The 22,249-nt window shown below is 35.6% G+C and overlaps 1 protein-coding gene across 1 annotated transcript; it reads left to right on the top strand.

The window, feature by feature from the left end:
- The first annotated feature begins 9,605 nt into the window (after window positions 1–9,605).
- Window positions 9,606–20,095, top strand: ak4 (adenylate kinase 4). The gene is made up of 6 exons (XM_032571439.1): window positions 9,606–9,905; window positions 10,091–10,238; window positions 10,979–11,098; window positions 14,586–14,758; window positions 16,550–16,668; window positions 18,203–20,095. Exons 2-6 carry the CDS (start codon window positions 10,097–10,099, stop codon window positions 18,327–18,329), a joined length of 681 nt encoding a protein of 226 aa, XP_032427330.1. The 5' UTR covers window positions 9,606–9,905; window positions 10,091–10,096; the 3' UTR covers window positions 18,330–20,095.
- The last annotated feature ends 2,154 nt before the right edge of the window (window positions 20,096–22,249 follow it).

Here is a 22,249-nt window from a genome sequence, read left to right on the forward strand (position 1 = left end):
ACGCAGTAGCTGGCCGTAAAACTGCGCTGCTGATTGGCTAATACACCCGAGAAACACGGTGACGACATTAACCCTTTATACAGAGAAACTCATTGAAAACCTTGATTTTTAAAGCTTTTTGCACATTTTAACGACAACCAGTGTTCAATCAGCTGTTTACAAAAACATAAATTAATAATGATAAATAATAATAATAATAATAATAATAATAATAATAATAATAATAATAATAAAAACAAACATTGAGTATATGCAGTAAAGTAACTTTACAGATGAACATTCTGGCTTTACTAAACATATCCTATACTAATTGCAAATAATACTGTAGATTTTACATTCTGACCTTTATAGATTAAAAGAAGGGGGAGTTAATATGATTTTTTTTTTAATAGTCAGGCTGTTTCCTTGGGCAGCCAGCCTGCAGTTGGCTCTTTAAAAAGACATCATTATTAAACCGTCCCAGTTTTAACACAGTTCTAACCATGGGCAGAGAGCTTTGAGATAAGAAATATTTCCAAATGAGTGAATTAGTTCCTCTTCTAACCAGGGAAAACTGCATCATACTTTTTTACATTCAGTTGTCTTGCAGTGTGTAGCAACATGTAGATTAGGGTAAGTGTTGTGATACTTTGATTAATAAAACCGATGTATACGCTGTTTTTTGCAATAACTTTTCATTATTTTCTTGCAAATAGTCTTCTGTTTTTCTGTGCAAAAATATACATATATTGCACATTTATTAATTATCCTTCTCAGCTAATTTCTGAGCTTGTAATTTTTAATAAAGTACAATATTTTTTTTCTTACCTTGTAAAGTTGCTTTTACTGTAAAGTCTCTTATTCTTATTTTTCAGTCTAAGTTTGAATATGCATGCTTCCATTTACCTTTAACTTGCTGCTGGTCCACTGGAATTTATGTACTGTGTGACAAATGAAGAATATTTCTATTCTATTCTATTCTATTCTAACCGTGGCACTTCAGTAAGAGAAACCTTTGGATGCCTTGATACCCCGCACACCATTAATTCCAACTTTATTTGATAACTTGATTCAAATCTGTTTTGTTTTTTTTTTCCTGGCCATGCCATTTAACTTTTCCTGGTGACAAAAATGCATCAGCATCATTTCGAAAGATTACTTCACCTACATCTGATGGAATTACTTCCAGAAATGTTCAAACATGTTAATCGCCACTTGTGCACTTACTATAATAACCTTCATTTGCTTTGCTCCTTCACTTGACATTCAGCCCCATATCATCAATCTCTTTGGGAACCTGCTGGCTTTCCTCAGGTGGCCATAAGTGCCAGAAGAACAGAGGGGAAACTAAATATACTTGAATAATGTCAAAAAGTTCAGTTTGAACTGTGAGCTCGAGAACCAAAACTTTTACTTTAGACTTTAGTATGTATTAATAAAGTTCCCCCAGTCTGATCTTTGTGCAAATCAATAATAGTAATTTTCCAGGTGATGTAAAGAATTACCATATCTTATAACTAACAAGTTGAATAAATTAAAAAAAATCACTACAATGGACTTTTACACAGAAAAAAAATTAAGTAATGAGGGGTTGTTAATCATCTTTGCCATTCTATAGGTGAGAAATTATTAAGGAAGCTCTTCCAGGGCTGTTGCCTTAGGAATTTAAAACATATCTTTGATTATGTTAGATGTCACAAGGTAACGTCCTATTCATTGATTGCATTTGTAAAACTTTAAATATAAATTCCACAAATTCCTGTAAATTTGGCAAGTCAGAAATTATATCCAAAATCTGGTTAAACACACTTGTTTTCGCTTGAATGGTAGTCAGTAAAAAATCTTCAGCAATATCTGTCAGAGACAGTGCTGATTCAATATGTCTGTATTCCATTTTCAGGAAGGAAGGTAACAGGAAATATAGAACATTACCATTAATGAGTCACAGAGGTATAAAAATGAAGATTGGTTCTCTTTCAAAAACCCAGCAAGTCAAATGTATGTGTGATATCACAAAAAGTGAAAATAAAGAATTAGAACAAATAGAAAACAAGAAAATTATAAGTTCTTTACTGTGATGAGTTTGACATATCTATCCCTACAAGTTTTTTCAATTCTTTTTCTAGCAAAAAATAAGTTGTCAGATTAATTAATGATACTAGATGAGTTTGAATCTGCTAGTTGTCTTAATCTTGTGACAGACTTATTTCCTTGTACATGTGTATGGCTTCTCGTAGTCAACTGGATAAGCAACAGCCCAACGACTTCCTTGTTAATGTCATAAAAATGAAACAAAAGCATCAGCTGTGTCCTGGTTAGATGGATAACCATCTAACCATCTAACTAAAGTAGCACAAACATCATTCTGTAGCTTAAGAGCATGTTTCGTAATATCTAAGGGTGGGAATAAAAAGGCTGTTGACCTGTTGAACTACACACTGTCATACATCTTAATTTTAGATTGTGTTAATATCTAGTAATAAAATCAGAATGATCTTTGTGGAGAATTAAACATCTCATTCTGTTCCAGAAATTCTTTATGATATTGTCAAAGTAATCATATCTGTATTTATGATTTCTTTCTTTTTCTTTTTTTTTTTTTTACAATTTCTGGCATCATAATCATAAAACTTGACATTTTGTAGGCATTTTACATAAAAGACTAAGTAGAGCATAACTGTGAAGTAGATGATGCAGAAAAATGACGTGGTCCTTCATTGTACTTATTAGTCGTAGAATTATATTTACAAAAACCTTTTAAAACTATCTATCATTTTCTTTCCATTGTTTCGCAATTATGCAATACGTTAAGTGGGTCATTAAAATTTCAATGAAATACATTTGCTTGTAATATTTGTGGTGAAAAGTTGACAATATGGGGGAAAATAAGAATTTGGCCAGAATAAATGAGGTTGAATTTGGACAATTTGTTATATGTCTGCATTGTCTTTCCCCTCCCCCTTTTAGTCAAAGTGGAACAGTTTACCAGATGACATCACTGCAGTAGATAACTTTGTGCGAGTCATCTGGTGTCCCCTTCCAGCAACATGTAGGGAATGCACAAGTGGTAAATGAACAATCTACTTGTCTTCCTGCATCGATAGAACAAGGTCCTGAAAGTTCCTCATAAGATAACAGAAGACCAGTTTGTGTCAGAGAGGGACTGCCCACATCCCACAACACAGCAGTAACTCGTTGCTTTGTACGAAAGGAAGTGTAAAGAAGAAAATTCCCCTCAAACTGATCCTGGACACTAATGACAAAGTAACTTTTAGAAGCTAATAGTACTGTAGTGTATCATTATTCAGTGCATGTGTGGTGGCTTTCTTTTTGGAGATAATAACTTACTTAAGTGTGAAATTCACTTGACTTTTCGATTTAGCTGTCAAGAAATGTCCTCCACCGCAAAGTGTCATGTTACCACATGACTATGAGTAAGAAAAACATGCAGCTAGAAGCACGATTAGCTGATTGGGGTTAGTGTGAGAAAAAAACAAAACATATATCATGACTCCTGAGGGGATTTCCACAACTTATCAACACTGTGTACCCTTTCAGTAAAAAAACACAACTAATGACAGGTGCAGAGTAACCTTCAGATCAAAAACATGACTCAGATGAGTTTTAAAAAATATTTTCCAGCCCTAAAATTTATAGAAAAATATCCTATGGTTTGATTATTCTGACATACTGACGTGTACAAATGTATTGGCCATGCCACAAACATAGGCACATTGATTGTAAATAGTGATTTATACAGAAAAAAATAAATAAAATTATTTTGTTTTGAAATTTTGCAGAAGTGTGTAAAATTATTGTTGAATGGTGATAGAGAAAATAATTTTTACTTGTTTTATAATAAAACTAGGTTTTTCAAATTTTTGATCAGATAAATATTGATCTATTAATCAACACTGCAAACATTTGTTTTCAAAGATTTTATAGATGTTAAAGACAAATCAGTGCAACATAATTAAACACGAAGAAATGCGATGAATCTGTGGCTCCCCCTGTTGACAGCAATGCAGAACACATGTTCAGAGCCTGGTTAGGGCAGAGCCCTATGACCACCATTGTTTTGTTTTATTCCTGCAAACTTATATATATATATATATATATATATATATATATATATACTCACACACACACACTAGTGTGTGTGTGAGTGCGTGCAGGGGTGTGTGGGCGTGTGTGTGTATACATGTATATATATATAAAATCCCTGCTAGATGAAATCGTACTTTATGTTAAAGCCTGAATGATATTTTGCTTTTTGGACATTTAATAAATGATCTATGGATGTGATGCTAATGATATTTGTATGTTTATTTCTAGGAGACATCAGTGTTGCTCCAAAGTTGATAACTCTTGAGAAGATAATTATTGCTCAAATGTACGGTGATCACTTTGCAATGAAGAGTATGAAGACAATGACATAGCCACATCTCCATCCTAGCCCTTAACCTCAAGCACATGAGTTGTAACAACAGCAACTTTAACATATGTTTATAGTTTGCAAGTATGTGCAATACTTTGCTTCAACTGTGGTCGTTTTATGGTACTTTACAAATAAAGTTGGTGGTATTTGTTTTAATTCTATGGCTAACATAAAAAGTCCCACTGTTTGCACGTGGAAACATGAATTGTTTACTTACTTTACTCTGGTACAGTTGGTTGCTCTGACTGTGAGAAATTTTTGAATGAATAATTCTTCATTTTTTAATGAGATTATTTATGATCTGACAGAAAACATAAAATTAAAATAAAGTTGTGAATAAAGACACAGAGAATTTCATTGTCCTGTTAAAACTTTTTTTTATTGATTTCATACAGAAAGACTTACATATTTACAGCATCTCACCTGCTGATCACTGCACCAGTGTCAAGTTGGCAGCCATCCTTCAGTTATCACAGTACTGTACCTTCGATGGGGACAGCATCAGCACTGTGATAACTGAACCAGGGCAGCCTGTCAAGTCTGGAAGCATCGGTGGCCCCACTCCTTTTGTCATTGCCGTGTTAGTCAGCACATTGCACAACAATAACACTGCTTGTTTGTTCCTTTTAATCTGGACCATGAACAACACAAGTAGATGGAATAAAAGCAGATACAAACAACATATTTCAGAAGATAATCAATGGCCCTTAAGCTACACCCAAGTAATAGTGTCAACATATATCCATTCACATCAGAATATTAGTGCATTTCAAAAGTTTTTATTCAAATATTAATATAGAAGTTAATATATAAAATTCATTAACATTAATATATATAAAGAAAGACTTTCACTCTCATTTATTTTATATATTTGTACAGCGCAGGACAAATATATAAAATAAATATATAATTTGAAAGTAATCAATAACTTTTAAAGAAAATAAAAAATTTTTTTTCATTAGAACATGTCTTTTTAACATGTTTAAAAATATATGTATTCATCTTTATTTTCCTTTATTATGCCACAGCGAGTATGTACTACTTTTTTCTCTTTATTCTTTAACTAATGCTAGCTTTAAATTACCTTTTTGCTCATATGGGAATTCAGAAAAAAAAACTTGCCATGCCTAAAATAGTTTTTATCCTATTTTACCTTTTCTCTTGAGAATTTTCTAACTTAACCCCACGATTTTGAAACACAAACTTGAAAAATATTCCACTAATTATGAGTTCAGGTATCATTCAAGGGCGGGGCTTGGAGTGAACAACAGACAATCGATAAATAGCACTATGAAGGACTGTATAATGATGTTCCTCATTAATGTTTTCACTTCATGTAAAACTAAAACAGGTAACGTTTCATTTTTTCTCCCCTCCCTACTTCTCCCTACTCTTGCAGGGTCCACAGACAAACTACTGTGTATTATTCATACCAACCACAAGGCTGAGTGACGTCAGACTTGTTATGATTCTCGTCTCGGGCTCCACCCCTTCCTGGCGCGAGACGCCTCTGGAGCAGTCGGCGCGCGGCGCTGGCCCACGTAGCGGCCCCGCCTCCCTTCGTCTTCGGTCCGCCCTCCTGCACTTCATGTAAACAACTCCATTAGCTCCGCAGCACAGGGTTCTGGCCAAAACGCTTCGTGTCAAACGTGGGCAACGAAGCCAACATGTGCAATAACTAAAACAGAGCGAGGCATTAAGCACAGTGTCAGGGTTCGGCACAGCACAACATTCTCACTATCCTCAGTGATGTAGACAGAGACCCTGTGATGGAAGCGCGTCCGTGTTGCGTAAACGCTCAATGTAAATAACAGAAGAATAACAGTCTCTTAACAGGCACTGTAAAGCAACCCCTCTATGATACGTGTACTAATAATAAGCAAAGCAGGAGAACTGCCTAGGCTTGTTGCTGCTCTGTATTAAAAAGGAAACAAAGATGTCTAAATATAGGTTTAGCACAGTTGCTTCTTATAACTACACAACAATAACACTATTTTCAACTATTCTAACTAAATGCTAAAGGGCGATTAAATAGGAGTGCAACGCTTGCAGTGAATACTGTGGAGCCAAACGTTAACGCCCAGCATTGCACACACACCCCTTTTTTTTCTGAGCAAAAACAAAACGCATGCGGTTCGATCCAAATATATAAATTTATTCCTAATTACATTCAACTTGCTTTAAATCTGTAGCACTGAAGGAGCAAACTTACCTGTAAGCCACTGGTTTAATTCCCCGTGTTTACATGAATATTTTTAATGACGCAGCAAGACCACACAGAGCAACGTGATTGTCGCCATTTTTTGTTGTTATTGAATTCTTCAAAGCCATGTGACAAAAGAAAAAAGAAAAAAAAAACGTATCAAGATTTTAGAAGAAGCTTCCGATCACAGCGGGAAAAACTCGTTAGAAGAAAAAAGGTTAATCTTCCGAGTTGTTTGTCTGATGGATTAGTCTGGGTTACTCCACTGACTGACGACTGGAGGCTGTGCGCAATATTTGACAGCTTCGGGACGCTGCCGCCGCCGTATGGCTCGCAACAAGTACTCACTGGATTCCTACCGTCCGCAAATGACATCCGACTCATGCTTCGGTTTTTTTCCCCTTTCTTTGCGCCTCCTGCTTGCAAAGCAACAAAAATAAAAATCTACTGACTTTATATAATAAAATCTCTGATCTTGTGAAGGCTCTGTCAACAAGTGGCAACGTCTAAGAAAAGCTGAGTTTCGGATAGAATCCTTAATTTACTGTCTAATCACAGGTGCATCCTAATAGAATAATGTTGTAAAGACTAAATCATAACACAACGTGTATTTCAATGATTATGGGTTGAAACTAACAAAAAGAAAATAAACAGACTTAGAAAATTAGAAAACATATAAATCATGGCATGCAGAATTAGCAGGAAGATTGCTGACATGACAGTTGTCCTGTTTACAGACACTAACAGGTCCATTTCTACAGTGGCTGACAGAGTGATATAAGAATATCAATGTAAAACTGAGTGGAAGAAAAACATGTCAAAAATGATACAGCAGGACTGTGAAGCAAAAGGGTAAGGGTAAGTAAGGGTTTGGGAAACCTTCACAATGTACAGCTGTGTTCTATGTGGGTCTTGAGACATTGATTCCATCTCCAGTTACTTTTGTATGTCCCAAAAACTCTTGTGCTTTGCTTTATAATTCTCTCAAGGCTGTGCCTATACCTGTTGCCTGTAAATCATTTTAGATGGCAGTTTATCTTTCCACCTCCCATTAATATTCCAGTATCCATCACTCTGAATTACTGGCTGCTTTAGCAATGATCCTTTCCAACTTAGCTTTATTTTTTGGCCTTCTCATTGTGGAGGTTGAATTATAACGGCCGGAAAACTGTCAAGTTAACATTCGTCAACATAAACCCATATTTGAAAGCCATAATAACATTAAAAATCTGTTTTTTATATTCAAGTTTTAAAAGAAAATTAACATTTGGGTTTCATTTCATGTAAACCATAGTCACTAAAATTAGCAGAAAATAACACTCATTATACAAGCTTCATTTTTTAAATTGAATTTCTTAAACTGTGGTGTTCTAACTTACATCGACAGCCTGGAAATGTAAACTTCTGCAGACAGCAAAAAAGATAATCAAGCATATTCTTTGAAAACCTAAGAAGTATATGTGGAAGCACAAAAGCAGTATGAGATATATCACTAATATAAGTCTCATTGCATTATTTTAAATCTATTTCAATTATAAAATTAAACCAATATAAAGAATTTCAAATTAGTTTATCAAAATCATAAATAAATTCAAAAGTAAACTCATTATTAATTACAATCTGTGTGAAGTAAAGGGTTCCCTGCTGGTTTAATGGCCCTAAACAAAAGCTTACATTTTTGCTTCAGGCTAGCTCTGTTTAATGGTGTAATCTGTAATTGGTGAAGCCATTGTGGAAGAAGATGTGTGCATTTATTGGTACCTATTTTCTTGAGGTTTAAGTGGTTTGATAAACTCATCAGTAAGGCCAGCTCTGACCTAGAGTGCCCCATTGATTCACTGCAGTGGTGGGGAGACAGAGGAACTTTAACTAAAATAACATCACTGTTTTACAATGTCTCCCACCCAGTGCATGAAGTCGTGACTGGATTGGAAAGTTCCTTCAGTAACATACCGCTGCATCCTAGGTGTACAAAGGAGCATTATCTTAGATTCTTTCCCTTAGCAGCTTTTAAGACTTTATAACTGTCACTACTCCTAACAAACTCAATACGCGTTTTCATCCTGACTGTTATTTTCAGTTTTATCATGACAAATAACATTCAAATAACAACACACACACCCACACACACGCCCCCCCCCCCCCTCCCACACACACACACACATATATATATATATATAAATATATATTCTCTAATGACTTGCTCTGACAGTTTTTTATTCATAGTTCTATGTATTTCTTACCTTTGTGTGAGTCCTCATGATCAAACTGACCTTTTATTGCTGATATCACTTGTATTTCCCCACACTGAAGCAGTATTCTAAATTATGTTATTATTGCTAATATATTAATATGACAACAGTAGTAGTTTGAATCAATTCATCGTAATTTAATTGCACGCTAAACAAGATTTAACAAGACAAGGCAAAACTAAAAACCATAAAATAGAAAACAAAATTACAAGATACAGAATGAATGACTTCAACTATCACAGGGATTCTAATATTAAAATTTTTAACTCTTAATTTTTAGTTTGTTGCAGAAAGATAAAGATGTGTATCAGTGTGGTGGTTCTGCTTTTGATGTTCAGGGGGAGGAATTTTACTTGACAAAACAGAAAAATAATCAATAACCTTATGTTTGTCGCTATTATCGTGTCATTTCCTGATGTTGTTTTTATTCTTTTGTCCATATAGACTATAATTTTGTGATATTTTTTTTTAAAATAACTGTATTATTTTTCAAAAAATAAAATGTATAATAAAATAAATGCTAATTGAAACACCTGCGGTTACCTTCTGTTTCACTTCCTGTTGCCAATACCGTGTTCCAGTGAGAGGAAGTGACGCAGACAATACCGGAAATATTACAAAGTTTTTTTTCTGCCATTGTTTACGTTTGGTCTTCTCTCTATTTTGTCTTATTTGGAGCTTTCGCGCTCGATTTATTGTGTTGCTATGTTACATTTAAATGAATGAGTTGTAAAAGCAATTTAATAATCTAATTCTCTTACTTATATAAACTGTTTCCACTGTATTAAAAAACTACAGTAACCAGTTTGCCCAGCGAAGTAAACTCATCCGCATTTTTCCTGGATGATGCGCGCAAAAAAATAGGGCGTTGTGGAGACTCTCTCATTCATTCGCGGAGGACAGCCTCTGTTCTTAAAGACGCAGGGAGCGACCCACGTCCACAGGAGCGAAAGAGGGAAAAGGAAAAAAAAGGCGTTTTGACTTCATTCCTGTCCAAAAGGGGAACAGTTCCGCTGCACGCAAAGAGAAGGCAGTGCGTAAAGATCCACACGATTCCACTGACAAGCTAAAATATAGTTCCAAACCGTTGTTTTGGTTGTTCAAGTGTGCAGCAGAATACAAATTACTGGTACTTCTGGTGCAAACCTAAATCTGGAGCATCTCCTACACTTTAATTCTATTTTTTTTTTTTACATTGGGAACTCTTTGTTATTGTAGCAGGATATGGCCAAGCTTTTGCGTGCTGCTGTTTTGGGTCCACCGGGATCTGGAAAAGGCACGATCTGCAAGAGGATTGCACAAAGCTTTGGCCTGCAGTACCTGTCCAGTGGCCACTTTCTACGCGAGGGGATAGCAGCCAACACAGGTAGGAAAGCCAAAACAACATTTAAGTGGTGACAACAGGAAGAGCCTACCCAAAATTAGTCTTTTTTTTCTGGTCTTTCGCAATGTAGGGGGATTCCACTACAATAATAATATAATTTTGGAATAAATAGGGCAGATATTGTTAAAGAAAACTTTAAAATAAAAAACTTTAAGGGGTCATACTTGTTGTTTGTTTTGCTTTTTTAAGAAGAAATGACTACTTGACTTAATAGCTGCAGCAAGTCTCTGGCACCACAGCAGCACTCAAAACAAGCAAAAAACTGATTGACCATTCTGGTGTTCACAAGACTTTATGGCAGTTTGTTACCTTATTGAAAAATGTATCGCTCTCTCATAATTTTCTCACGTATTTCGAATTAACTTTCCACCTAGAATTGCTTCAATTCCCAACAAGGTATAAATGATACGACAAAAGTTTGGCATAAAGAGCTTAAGAAAGTTCTGATCTTTCTCTGTTTTTTTTGTGTGTTTTTTTTCAGTTGAATGATGTTTTTGTTAAACTCTGGGACTCCGTGGAAGTATTAATGTAATAACCCACAAGAGACCCTGCAGCTTCCATCATAAACTTAAAAGGTTTATGTTGGTGATGACGAACCCAACAGGCTCGGCTCTATCTTGTCCTGCTTGTTTCCCCCCTTTCTTTCTTTTTTAAAATCTTCAACATCAGGAAGCAGAAACAAACATGCTGTGCTCTATGTTTACTTGGCTGTCATGTGTCAGAGGCTGGCGTGCTGGCGAAGACCTACATAGACAGAGGCATGCTGGTGCCTGACCAAGTGATGACCAGATTGATGCTGCCCAAACTGGAGCAGCTGCGGAACCACAGTTGGCTACTAGATGGTAAGAAAGCTTATGTTTTTGCCACTTTTGCTTCTGCTTACTCAATTCCACATGCACAGGGGGGGAAAAAAGCAGAACTGTACATAACCGTTTCAGTTTCTAGTCATGATTCATTGTAAAGAAAGATGTTTTCTGCCATGCACCCTGAAGGTAGTTGTGAGAACTGCCAGCTAACTCTTAAAGCTGATTGGCCCAACCAAATGCCACCCCTCAGAACCCTTCAGTGAATTGCAAATTTATTAGCAGGACCACATGCAAACACTTCATAAACAAGTCTGACCATGGACATTGCCACTGAATCTGAGTCATTGTGTAAAAAAGTTTATTTAAATTAAAATCTCAAAAAGCAGGTTTAATCATGTCTGTGCTTGTAAAAATAACAGGGTGGATAAACACTAACTGACTTAACTTAATTACACATAGCCCCTTGTACTTTTGATGTTTTGACAAAGCAGTAATCATTCACAGTGCTGGCTGGAAGAATATATTTTAACATAGAAAAAGTAGACCCATAGGAAAAGAAGAAAATAATATTTGGCCAGTTTGATTTCAGCTAATATTTTATTTCCAAACTTTTTTATTGAATTACTATTGCAATGAATTTGTCTCATATCGTTCCCATTCGGTTGTTAATTTACTAGTTTTGGTTGTGTTGTTTCAGTCAGTTTTACCTGGTTATGGAGTGCTGCACTTGTAGTATCCTGTCACATTTTTTGAGCTGGATTTGAACTTCATGACCCCTCAGGAACCAAGCCAGCCTTAAACTTTAATGTTTACTTTACTGTCCTTCTCAGCTCAGATGAGGCTTTTCAGTAGACTTTTTTTCTGTTCTTTCTCTAACGGCTCTGCAACCTGCGCCTCTAGAGCCACATTTTCTTCACAGCAGCCCTTTGTAACTTTGGCCAATAATGTTAAAGATCTGAGAAATGTTTTTAAGAAAAGCTAGTTCTAGGGGCTTCGCTGTGTTTTTTCATGCTATATATTTGAATAAGATTGACTAAATAGACTGGCACTCATGCTAGAAGGACTTCTTTTTAGTTCTGTCATTTTGTCATCATTTTGACAATAATATTCAAAAAATTATTTTGTTGTCTTTTAAAAATTTGAAAATATTATTGTTGTAAAATCTAAAAGTAGATATAAAGTTGTAGTCATAAGCATATTAAATAATGTTACTTATATACCTGTACTAATAATATTTAGTACAGGTAAAATCCCTTGACACCTTGCTCATATAGTTCATTTCTCAGAATAGTAAGAGTTTCTCAAACTGTAGTGATTATTGATTATGTATTCCAGTTATCTTTGACCTTTGCTTTGAATTGTGAGCAGCCAGTCCTTCTGCAGGAAATATCAGGGTTCCTATCCAGTCTGGAAGAGTCTGGAATGTAATTTAAATATGTTTTACGGCAAAGTGTTGAAAACAATAAAAAAGGAGTAGGGACAGATGAGGATTTTTTTACTCGTTATTCCCTGTCTAGTCATGTTGTCAGACTGTCCATCCAACATCAGTCATTTTGCTCACTGATTGTGCATTTTTCTTTCAACTATAAGCAAATTCATTTATCCTTCTACCCTTTGATCTTTTATTCATTCCTTTCTGTATCTGGTTCAAACAGTTTCCATGTTTATAGTCTGACTACTATTGAAATCCCATGAATCCATATTGACACTTTGTATTTCTACTTTTAAAATGGGCTAAAAAACAGTGGACTCTGGGAATTGTAGTCTGGAAAACTATGGAAACTTTGAATTTGGAAACCAACTCTCTGAAAGTATGTTAAGAAAACAAAGCAGGTGCAACTCTTGAACTTACTGACCTTAATCGTAACATCTAAATCCATGCAGCTTAAATAGATGTCAATAAATATATGTAAAAGATTCCTTGTTGACGTGTCACCATTCTTGTTAAATTGGGCTTGTCTGTAATTTCTGGGTGTGGCGGAACATCTGTCATCATGGCCATAGAGCATCAATTCTGGAGAAATAACTAGGCTCATTGTTTTAACATACTTTGCGTGTGGAACCACACACACACACATACACACAAAACACACAAAAAGAAAAGAGGTTGCTGTGACATTTTCATTGTTAAACTTTACCCTCTGGGGTGGAGAAACTTGCGGAACATTGATGGAATAAACTTTAATGTTTAAACATTGGATCTTGAATATAAACAATTAGTCGAGAGAGGACACAACTCCAGGTCAGAAAAACAAAAATTTATTTTACTCATGAAGATGATCTGATTTCCAATGCCTGCAGGGTCATATCAGTATATTAGAACATCAAAGCAAAGTGAATGTATCTATTGAAAAGCTCACAATATAAATTCAAAGCTATTATTATCATCATATGCACAGTTAGGAAAAATGTTTCCTTATAAAATAAAATTCTTACTTTCTTGACCACATTGGAAACCAAAAATATTACATATAGCTATAAAATAGATAAGTAGTCAGATAAAATAAAGCATGCAAAAAATAGAAATATAAACTGTGCAGAAATATAAACTATGCAGAATACACACATTGTACACATTTGTGCAGATAATGTGCTACATAAATTAGTTTGAAACAGTGAGTAGTGTATTCACGACTCAGAGATTTCTGTTTTGGTTGATGGTCCATTAGCTTACAGCTAAAGGAAATCAGAAATTAAAGTGGAAGATTGCTGACCTGACAGTTATCCAACACAGTCATTGGCTTCCTCAACATGGAGGGTGAGACTCAAATGTTCATCACCAATGAAGCTGGGTGTTCAGAATCCAAACATGTACGTGGGAAGTTGAGTGGAAGGAAAAGTATGGCTAAAAAAGGTAGGCAAGTTCCAACTCCTAATTCAAAGAGCATGGTACCACTGTGTTTGGTTGGTCATCAAACTCAGTCCAACCTAAACATTGCAACCTGTCTGAATCACCTTTATGCCACACCACACTGATGAAGTAGTTCATGCAAAAGGAGCGCTGACTAAGTATTAAAGGGAAAAGAAACTGAACCAGTTCAAAAAGTCTCAACATGTCTTTCATCTGTAAATGTATTACGCTCTACCTGTATGTTTGGTACAGAAAAACTGAATAAATTTCTAATTTTAAATTTAGGCAGTTACTCTTCGCCTTCCTCAGCTTTGTTAAATTTACAAACTAATTAATTAATAGGATCTGATCAGCTATGCTTTTTTTTTTAGGTTTTTATCACAAATGTATAATTCTGTTATCACAGCTCAGCCACAGGCCATTTCAGTGGAAATCAGCACACATTGCAAGGTCAAGTTTTGTTGGCAATAACAACCTATCATCCTAGTTTGAAATCGTAAAATTAGGAATTACTCATACATAATATGCCTGTTCAAATTAAAATCATAAATCGCAACTTGTCAAATGCAGCAGTGCGTTTCGAGGGAAAATAAACAAGGTGTGTGTAGTCATAAAACACAGCTTGTAATGACAACTCAGCATTTCTTGCTTCTCCCTCTGAAATGTGTCCAGGTTTCCCCCGTACCCTGACGCAGGCGCAGGCCCTCAACAGCCTCTATCAGATGGACCTGGTCATCAGCCTCAACATTCCCTATGAGACTCTGAAGGAGAGGCTGAGTGACCGCTGGGTCCACCCTGCCAGCGGCAGAGTTTACAACATGGGATTCAACCCCTCTCGAGTTCAGGTATCAAACATGTAAAAGTGAGCCCTTGCTGGCAAAGATTCAAATCCGCAGCTCTAGATGTTGTGACAACTTGTTGTTTCCTCACACAGATTGTACGGGTGTGTTCCAAAGCTGAGAAGAATTTAGAGTTCATAGTGATTCAGCAAAAACGTTAAAAAAAGGGGGGCGACTGGGGAAAACACAGCCATAGTCTCATTACTCCTGAAGTAACGCTCACGCTTCTTTCTTTATACTATAGTAAATGGTTACTGTAATTCTACAGGTGTTGATGTTCAGAAGTTTACAAGCTCATCATATTCTAACATGCATGCAGACTGGAAAGGTTGTACAGTGTGTAATTTTAAAAGCAAGAATTGGTTACAAGGTTAAACTTTATGTGGAATTCCTCTAATTCACAGTGTCAAATATATTCATACCAACTCAAACATATACATATACCCACTAATAAAATTAAAACCAGATATTTGTATACACTCTACATAAGGACCCATTACCTTTTTTCCTCTTAGTTTGAATTTAGTCAAAGTTTTTGACAGCAACTCCCATTTTAGGTTATTTAGGTCTTAGCACAAATGCTTTTCTTTTAACATTAAACAGGTCAGGACACAACTCTAATGCACAGTCAGTATCTGGTTTCAGATGATTTTTGTTCAATTATCAGCAGGGTTCCAGTTTAATTTGAACTAAATGTTTGAAAGACTCTGCTTGGCTAAGTTTGAACTGCTTGGTTTCCAGCATGGATCTGGATGTTAAGAACCGTCCTCAAACCTTCAGTAGAGTTGAAGTAGTTATGGAAGTAGAGTTGAAGAAGCTTCAAGTTATCCTAATTTAATTCTTTCCAAAGCCAAATTTCAAAATTGCTTGAGAAAATTGCTGTGTTGCAACACCCATCTCCGCTCAAACTGTCAACCCTAAAATAGTATCGGTTAAAGTTATAAATATTAGTAGGTTTTATAGCTATATTTGTAAATATGGTTTAAACGTGGGTGTAGATGGGTTTCCCAACAGTATAATGATACCAAACATATCAGAACTGATTTTGAAAAGCACAAGTCAGGCTAATATTAACCTTCTGGAACGAACCCAACCTCCAACCTGAAGAAACTTTATTAAGTATGATTTTAAAAAACAGGTTCATATCAGGGAAACAACGAATTTAAATCATGTCTACCAATCCTGAAAAGAAGATTGATCAAATTTCTAACAGAATTAAGCCAGAATCTGTTTAATGATCAGAATGGAAAACTTGCAAATTCCAACCTCCAAATATTAGTGGAGTTGTGTATATATATATTTGAGCCTGTATGTATAATTTTGTCATGTATAGATCAGAGAAAATCCACAATAAATTCAAATTTTTATACACGCTTTTCAGGCATTCAAGTACTAACATGTTTTAAATTTAAAGACTCTCAAAATATAGAGGATAAATAAACATTTTAAATAATATAAATTTTGTTTTAATGTAATTTAATGACATGAGATTTAACTATTTACATTTGGAAGGCGAAAGAGATTTGACTCAGAATTTAGAAATCTTTTTATAGAACTCAACTTTTGGAAGAAAACACAAAAAGTTATAAATAAAAAGGATTTTTTTGTGATGTTCAGCTTGTAATTTTTAGTTAATAGTTTTGTGACTATGGGATGTTTTCACTGGTTATATTTTGGTATATAATGAGGAGCATTTTATGGGAAAATATTTTTCAATTTGATGTAATTCTCTGCCCTGGAGGATTTAATAGACTGTTGCAGCTTTGAATTGTTGTGACCTTGGCTTGTCCTCCTCAGGGTAAAGATGACATCACTGGGGAGCCGCTGATTCAGCACGATGACGATAAACCAGAGGCTCTGATGGCACGACTCCGACATTACAAGGAATTGGCAAAGCCCGTTATAGATCTGTACAAGTAGGTTAAAAGTTGCTTTTTATGCTGACCAATTTGAAATCGGAATATCTCTGGTGTGAAGATTTTAAAGATACTCATATTTTCTGAAAATACTTATAAACTCTTGCTTTTCATACATCTAACTGATCATGTCATTAACTTACAAGAATCCTTATCTTATCTAATTATTATAATAACAAAATTACAGGGAGTTAATTAAAGTGGCAGTATTTTGTGTTTTTCAGACACATTGTGCCATTTTTTAGCATACTCAAGTAACTATGTTAAAACCATTTGTTATAAAAATACCATATAAAATATGACTTAAAAGAAATTTCACTTCCTAATTTAACACCTTGAAATTGGGCCTCTGTCTCTTTAAAAACTCCTGCTCTTTCTGTAACTCTGCCTTCAGGAAGCCATCCCAACATCACTCCTCTGTTATCCTTTTAACAATGGTTTTACCAGCATTTCATTGAGAAGTACTGTAGCTCCTATAATGAGCTCAGCATATGCACAGTTCCACCAGGTGTTTTCTAATTGCTGCTGGTTAGTCTGAAGGAGCTGAGTAGGGGAGACTCAGCAGAGGGCTGCGGAAGCTCACAAGTTTGTAAACTGCAGCTCTGAGGAAGAACTTCGTCTTCGACGGCAGTGCTAAGTCCCCCCACGTGTTTTGAACAGCTGAAATATTGCTGCGGGACATTAAACGATTTCTCAAACATGCATGAAAGAGTCAAGGCAACACTCCAGGTATGGTTTTCATGAGGGAATAACATTATAACAAGATGTAAAGCTCAAAAAAGTCGTTTTTACATAATACTGCCCCTTTTTAAGATGCATCAAGAAATCGACAGGTAGCAAACAGATGATTTTCAGAGTGATTCAGCCTGACCAGCAACTGGACAAAAACTTACAAATATTCTCCTTTCTGGATAAACAGTGAATGCATCACAGTAAGAATGACCAGGTCGGTCTGGCAATGACACTCTTCAGAATGAACATTGTTACTGAGGGGTGGAGACTCAATGTTAACAACTCAAAGTGTTAATAAGATGTTGGAAATGAAGTCAGGGGAAAGACAAAGATGTAGAAAATGTTTTAAAAGGAAGATTTATTTGAGAAGTGAATATGTGTCTGAATATGTGCCTGAAAATTATCTTTATAATGAATAGCAGACACATTTTAGCATATAATGGTTCAATGGAGTCCAGCAAAGTTGCTCTGTTTTACTTTGTCACGCTTTCAGCCTCTGTCATTAAACATTCTGAAACATGCTAAAAGCAGGCAAAGCTGGTGATGAGTCTTGACCAAGACACAAGGACACAACGACTGACACTGAGAAACCCACCGGTTACAGAACCAACTCCTACCTCCTGTTTTTTTGTGTGTTTGTTTTGTTTTAGATTTTAATGAGAAACCTTAATTCCCATCTAAGTTTCTGTCAGTTGAAGTAAAACGTTTAGATGTCAAGAAAAGACTTTGTCTGTTTTTTACTTCATCTGAAATATTTTGATAGCCACAACCAATTTCTTCTATTTTGTTTATTTTCACTCAGATCACAAGGAGTCCTGCATTCATTTTCTGGAACAGAGACTGACAAGATTTGGCCTTACATCAACTCTCTCCTCAGCACCAAGATGCACACACAGCCGTCAGGCGCCCATCCAACCCAAGCGCCCTGAGAAGAGACCACAGAGAAGAAAGAGGAAGGATTTTTTTTTTTTTTCTACTTGCTCAAATGAGATTCCAACAAATGCACTAAGACACAAATCGACATGTTGTTTGATTTTTATGAATGGTTGTGCACAAACATTTCCAAGGTTTTCTACTTAATAATGGTAAAATAATCATTTGCCATGATTTTCTAATTATCACTTTGAAAAATGCAGTTCTCTATGGGTTTTGAGAGAACTGTCTTTTCCTTTTCCTGTAGTTTGTGTGACTTTTCTTATTTTCAGTCATACCTGTGTACAGACTTAAAAGGCAGAGCAAAAAAAGTCAATTTTTAATGGCAGCTCAAATATTTTCTATAAACCAAAAATTGAGAGGTGTGATATACACAAATTACAGCAAACCCTTAAACAAAATGCTTTATCAAGGCAGATTTCCAAATTGAAAAAAAACTGTTTCATTTCATGATAGTTTTTAGTAACCGGGCTAATCACAATTAGCAAACTAAGCCAATAACTGCATATTTTTATTAAAACACTGTGGGGTTTTTGCTGCCAAAAAACCCTGCCATTTTTGCTGGCAGTTTAAACAGAACTTTGTGGCTGATTTATTGAGATACAGAAGTTGATACCGCAGCTATCACTGCCTTTCATTTGTTTGGCAGCCATATTGGATTTTGGGATGATGACTTGGTGAGGTTCCTCTGACTTTCCAAGTAGGACTTCCATCTTCAGTGAACATTCCATATGATTGCTTCAAACTTTAAGCTGGAAAAATTATCTTTCCATATTTGTGTCCCAACATGTGCCTGATGGCAGTTTGTTATGTAACGTAAGTCATTGGTTACAAATGTGCTGCCATGTTTTTCAGCAATTCTTTTGATCTAAATGAGCTCTGTGATTATGTATGCACTCGTTTCAGAGGTATTGGGAACTGGGTGAACCTCTTTGGGTTGTTGATGGATTAGTTTTTCTGGAGGTGTTAAAGCTAATGCCTTGAATGTTGTTCCATTTCTTTAAATATACTCTAGTGTTGCCTTACAATTTCTCTCTATAAAGTGTAACATTTTCCTGTTGGTGCATATATGAAAAACGACTTTTTGTTATGATTCTGACACTGTTACAGTCACTTCGGGGGTTCTTTTCTATGTACTATATCAATTGTCATTGCAAGAGTGTTGCAACTTTGCTGGCTTTGCTTTACAGCTACTTGCCATAGAGAATAGCTTTGGTTCCATCAGTTAAAGTTTGCCGTGTGTAATAATTTGGTAAAGTATTCACCAATCTTAGCAGCTGACAAACAAAGATAAGTTTGAATTGTTTCTTCAGTTCTGTGACCCTATGGTTCTGCTTTTTAACCAAATTATGAAGTTCCAGCTTGAAGCCTGTAAATAGCAGCTTTAAATCAGTGACAGGCTGTGACGGACACAAAACCTGTTTTTTTTGTTGTTGTTGTTTTCATATTTAGGCTCTAAGGACAGTGGATTTTGGGTATTTTACTGTACGTCGTCTCTCTAAAGATAGACCAAAGGAAAAGAAACTGTAGGATGAGAGCCGACATGGAGCAGCTTACTTAAAGCATAGCTTTCACGCTTTAAGTAAGCATGCAAGCTGCAGGGTCTGAAATGAATGGTTGAGCAACTAAAGTGGTGAAATTACAATGCAACGCTACATAGCTTTTGTGTAAGGCCACAGAGATATTTCTGCCTTGTTTTCACATAACGTGGTTAAAATGAAGTTACATTCCAAGAACAATAAAACTTTTGTCGAAAGCATGACTTCTTGTTTGGTTAATCAAGTGAGTGTTGCAACTTGTGACATTGTTCCTTCCATATGTATAGTCTGCACACCTAAGCTGATTGTATTCTCTAAGTAATACTCTACAAAGTCATTCATGTTGGGGTACAATAGGTGGAATTATGTAATTCTCATCCAGTGTTTGGTTTTGTGCATGTGGTGGGTCTCAAAAGTGTACACATGGCTGGTTTTAGTAACATTAGAAACAAAACTACCATGACAAAATGCTTTTATTTTTAATCAGATATAATAAAAAAATGTGCAGTAATCTGTTTGCAAAAGTATGAACACCATTACAATAATCCCAGGTTGAAGCACCTGTTAATTTAGTTACAGTCCTATCAATTACAGTGAATTTGATTAATCTATAAAATGTTGCTGTTCTGGTATGATTTCCATTACATAACATTTGTGTCATTTAGCTACTGTATATTGGTAGAGAGGTTATACAAAATCAAAATCTTATAGATTAAGGAATTTCATAAACTTAACAGAGGTCTGGGGGAGTTATGTATTTCCCTGGTATAAGGAATGGTTACTTGGTTCAGTTGCAGTATGTATCAAAAATAACTTTAAAAAGTTTTGGCTTTGCATCATAGCCATATCTGATGTCTCAAAAATCTAGAAAGATGAGGATGAAAAGGTCTTTCATATTTCAGAAATACAGAGACTCCACACACACATCCCAGGGGTGCACCACTCCAGTGCTCAAGAGCTGCTGTCCTTCAACTTTTAGAAGCATACCTTTTCTAACACACCTGAATCAAATGAATGACTGGTTACCATTCCTCTTCAAAGTTGAATGACTGTAGAGGGAATTCAACCATTTGATTCAGGTGTGCTGGAAAAGGCATGCATCTAAAGGTAGGATTGACTTTGCAAAACAAATGTGCAAGCTGGATTGGGCAATTCATGAAAAAACAATAAATGGGTACAAAAACAGAATATTAAAATTTCATCAAAAGTTGCTCCAACAAAATATTATTTTGGGGTGCACACGCTTTTGAAATCAGATTATTGCAGCAGTTTTTACTTTTATTTTTCAGATTTGTCTGTTTCTCAGTCGAATTACCCATGAAATAGGTCAGATTTGAGGTGGGAGTGTTTCTTTCTGAATGCCTAACTGCCTGCCTGTCTGTCTGTCTGTTCGTTCCTCCTCTTCTAATCCTGGGGGATTTGTAAGTAAAGCCAATGTGCTTTAGAGCCTGGGTTAAACTCCACTCCACTGTCTGACACAGATTAAAGCTTCATCTTCTGTGTTTACCTTCCACATGAGGTGCAGCTCTGTTTGTGTTTGCAGAGCTCAGCTTTAGATGAACACTTTGCTCTAGCTTGATGAATTTACTTTAACTTCAGTACATTCTTTCCAAAGAATTCATCCGTCTTTTGTGTTTGTTTCAGCCTTTTACTTCTATACATCGTATAGATGTTACAATGACAGTGATCAATCAAAACAGCAAAATCCAAGATGACAAAGCCAAACAGCTAGCAAATCCTTTACTACTCATAGTGGAGGAAGAGTGTTATTATTTCATTTAATAACAAACAATTATTTAAAAAAACAATTAAACAATAAAGAAAGCAAAATGGATCACAAGACAATCTGAACAAAAAAATGATACATCAGACAGACGTCATGAATTAGTGCAGACTTGCATTTATTGATGACATTCTTTCGAACATAATTCATCAAGAAATAGTTGAGTTAGTTTGGAAATGACCAAAAATAATACATTGTATTCCTGAATTGTCTGCAATTATGTTTTGCGAAACTAGTCATCCCAGTTATTTTGCTTAACACAGGCACAAACCTCGGGATATTTTAAGACCAACACAAAGCAGTCTGATTTGATGAAGTGAACCGGATAGTTGCAAGTCACAGATCTCCAGCAAGATTAAGTTTTATTTCAGATGTATGATGGAGCAACCAGAAGGTTGAGCTGGATTATGTTCATGGGTATCAAGATACAAGGAGCTAAATATAAATGCATGCCACACTTGTCAGACTTTTTTTTTTAGTTGCACAGCAATTTTTATAACATTTGTTTTGCACTTCTCAAATATGCACTATTATGTGCTGGTCAATCAGAATCTCATTAGATAGACGACAAAACAATGGAAAATATCAAGGTATG

The sequence above is a fragment of the Xiphophorus hellerii genome, chromosome 9 (assembly GCF_003331165.1).
Source record: "Xiphophorus hellerii strain 12219 chromosome 9, Xiphophorus_hellerii-4.1, whole genome shotgun sequence".
NCBI lineage: Eukaryota > Metazoa > Chordata > Actinopteri > Cyprinodontiformes > Poeciliidae > Xiphophorus > Xiphophorus hellerii.

Bases quoted from the DNA above. Each gene is read 5' to 3' on its own strand.
- ak4 (XM_032571439.1), top strand. From the start codon at position 10,097: ATGGCCAAGCTTTTGCGTGCTGCTGTTTTGGGTCCACCGGGATCTGGA. The intron at 10,239-10,978 runs GTAGGAAAGCCA...GTCATGTGTCAG, and splicing joins GGGGATAGCAGCCAACACAG to AGGCTGGCGTGCTGGCGAAG. The intron at 16,669-18,202 runs GTAGGTTAAAAG...ATTTTCACTCAG, and splicing joins CCCGTTATAGATCTGTACAA to ATCACAAGGAGTCCTGCATT.